This window comes from Sinocyclocheilus grahami, unplaced genomic scaffold (genome assembly GCF_001515645.1).
Source record: "Sinocyclocheilus grahami isolate Dianchi unplaced genomic scaffold, SAMN03320097.WGS_v1.1 scaffold13092.1, whole genome shotgun sequence".
NCBI classification, from domain to species: Eukaryota; Metazoa; Chordata; class Actinopteri; order Cypriniformes; family Cyprinidae; genus Sinocyclocheilus; species Sinocyclocheilus grahami.
The window spans coordinates 4,458-5,732 of NW_015514742.1; the positions used below are offsets into that span (position 1 = coordinate 4,458).

General features: G+C 39.5%; 1 protein-coding gene across 1 annotated transcript; it reads left to right on the forward strand.

Moving 5' to 3' along the window:
* Nucleotides 1-223: 223 nt before the first annotated feature.
* On the forward strand, nucleotides 224-952 carry LOC107578961 (keratin, type I cytoskeletal 14-like). Its single transcript, XM_016264856.1, has 2 exons — nucleotides 224-416; nucleotides 797-952. The coding sequence occupies exons 1-2, from the start codon at nucleotides 258-260 to the stop codon at nucleotides 935-937; spliced, it is 300 nt and encodes a 99-aa protein (XP_016120342.1). The 5' UTR covers nucleotides 224-257; the 3' UTR covers nucleotides 938-952.
* Nucleotides 953-1,275: the final 323 nt, after the last annotated feature.

Below are 1,275 nucleotides of genomic sequence, written 5' to 3' on the forward strand. Positions count from 1 at the left end.
CATCAATGGAGAGCTTATTTATTCAGCTTTCAGATTATGTATACGCCTCAATTTAAAAAAATGTACCCCTTTGACTGGTTTTGTGCTCCAGGGACACAAATGAATATATCGAGTGAAAGGGAGAGGGAGAAAAAAAATGAAATGTCAATTGGTTTTTAATGTTTTTTTTAAATGTTTGTCTTGCTAAACACACTAAACAACACAAGCTAGAATGTTAGTTCCAGGCCTCTTTAAACTGGTTTTGTGAAACTCAGGACATGATAGCCCTGCGTGGGCAGATGATGGGCACCATGACGGTGGATGTGAAGGAGATCGAGAGCACGGATCTGTCTCGAGTGCTGGCTGAGATGCGCTCCGAGTACGAGATGGCCATCGAGAAGAACCGCCGGGAGGCCGAGAACTGGTACACCAAACAGGTACAAACAGCACAGCGCTCAGTCTGGACATCTCAGCAACTCTGTTGCAAGTTGAGCTATTTTTAAAAATAATTTGGCAACTTTTAGCAACTTTTTAAAAGTGAATAAAATGATAAAAAGGCATAGATTTTCCCTCTAAATTACACAAAAGCCAGCCTGTAGACAGTTGGAGAGAAGTGCCTAGCAGTAATAGTTAAATAATATTTCTTCATTTAAGATACCCATTGTTATTAGTACAATGATGCGGTTTTGCGTCCTCGTTACATAATGACGTCATCATCACCCAATGACATCACAAGATCCTGTAGCAACTTTTAGCAACAAATCAACCTGCTTTTAGCAACATTGTCAACACTGAGGCTGCTGCTGCTGTGGTTCAGGTGGAGAAGAAGCAGGTGGAGGTGGAGCTGATCACAGAGACCACCGTCAGCGGCAGCTCCGAGATCACCAGCAACCACAAACAGAGCCTGAGTCTGCAGACGCAGCTGGACACCGTGCTGATGGAGGTAAAAACATGTTAAGTTATGTCCTGTTTTAAAAACACTTTTTCTTGGTTATGTGAATGTTAGTTTTGAACGTCTCCTTTTCGCAGAGTATGTCTTTATAAGGCATCATTCCCTCCTGACATGAAGATATGCAAAAATAATTAATAACTAAGAAAAATTATGGTTTTGGCCAAATCCTACAACAGCATCGCATGTATCCTTACAGAAAAAATCCCAGAATGCACTGCATGCGGAAAATTCAAAGAAGAAAAAAAAAGAATCCAAAATGAATGAAAAAGTCAGTTATAAACACGTTTCAATTTTAAACGTTAAAAATATAATATAATATAAATAGCTTTATTTGCAGTCACTTT

What these genes read in the sequence shown, in the direction of transcription:
- LOC107578961 (XM_016264856.1), top strand. Translation starts at nt 258, where the DNA reads ATGATAGCCCTGCGTGGGCAGATGATGGGCACCATGACGGTGGATGTG. An exon ending in AGAACTGGTACACCAAACAG is followed by an intron (nt 417 to 796) that starts GTACAAACAGCA and finishes GCTGTGGTTCAG; the next exon opens with GTGGAGAAGAAGCAGGTGGA.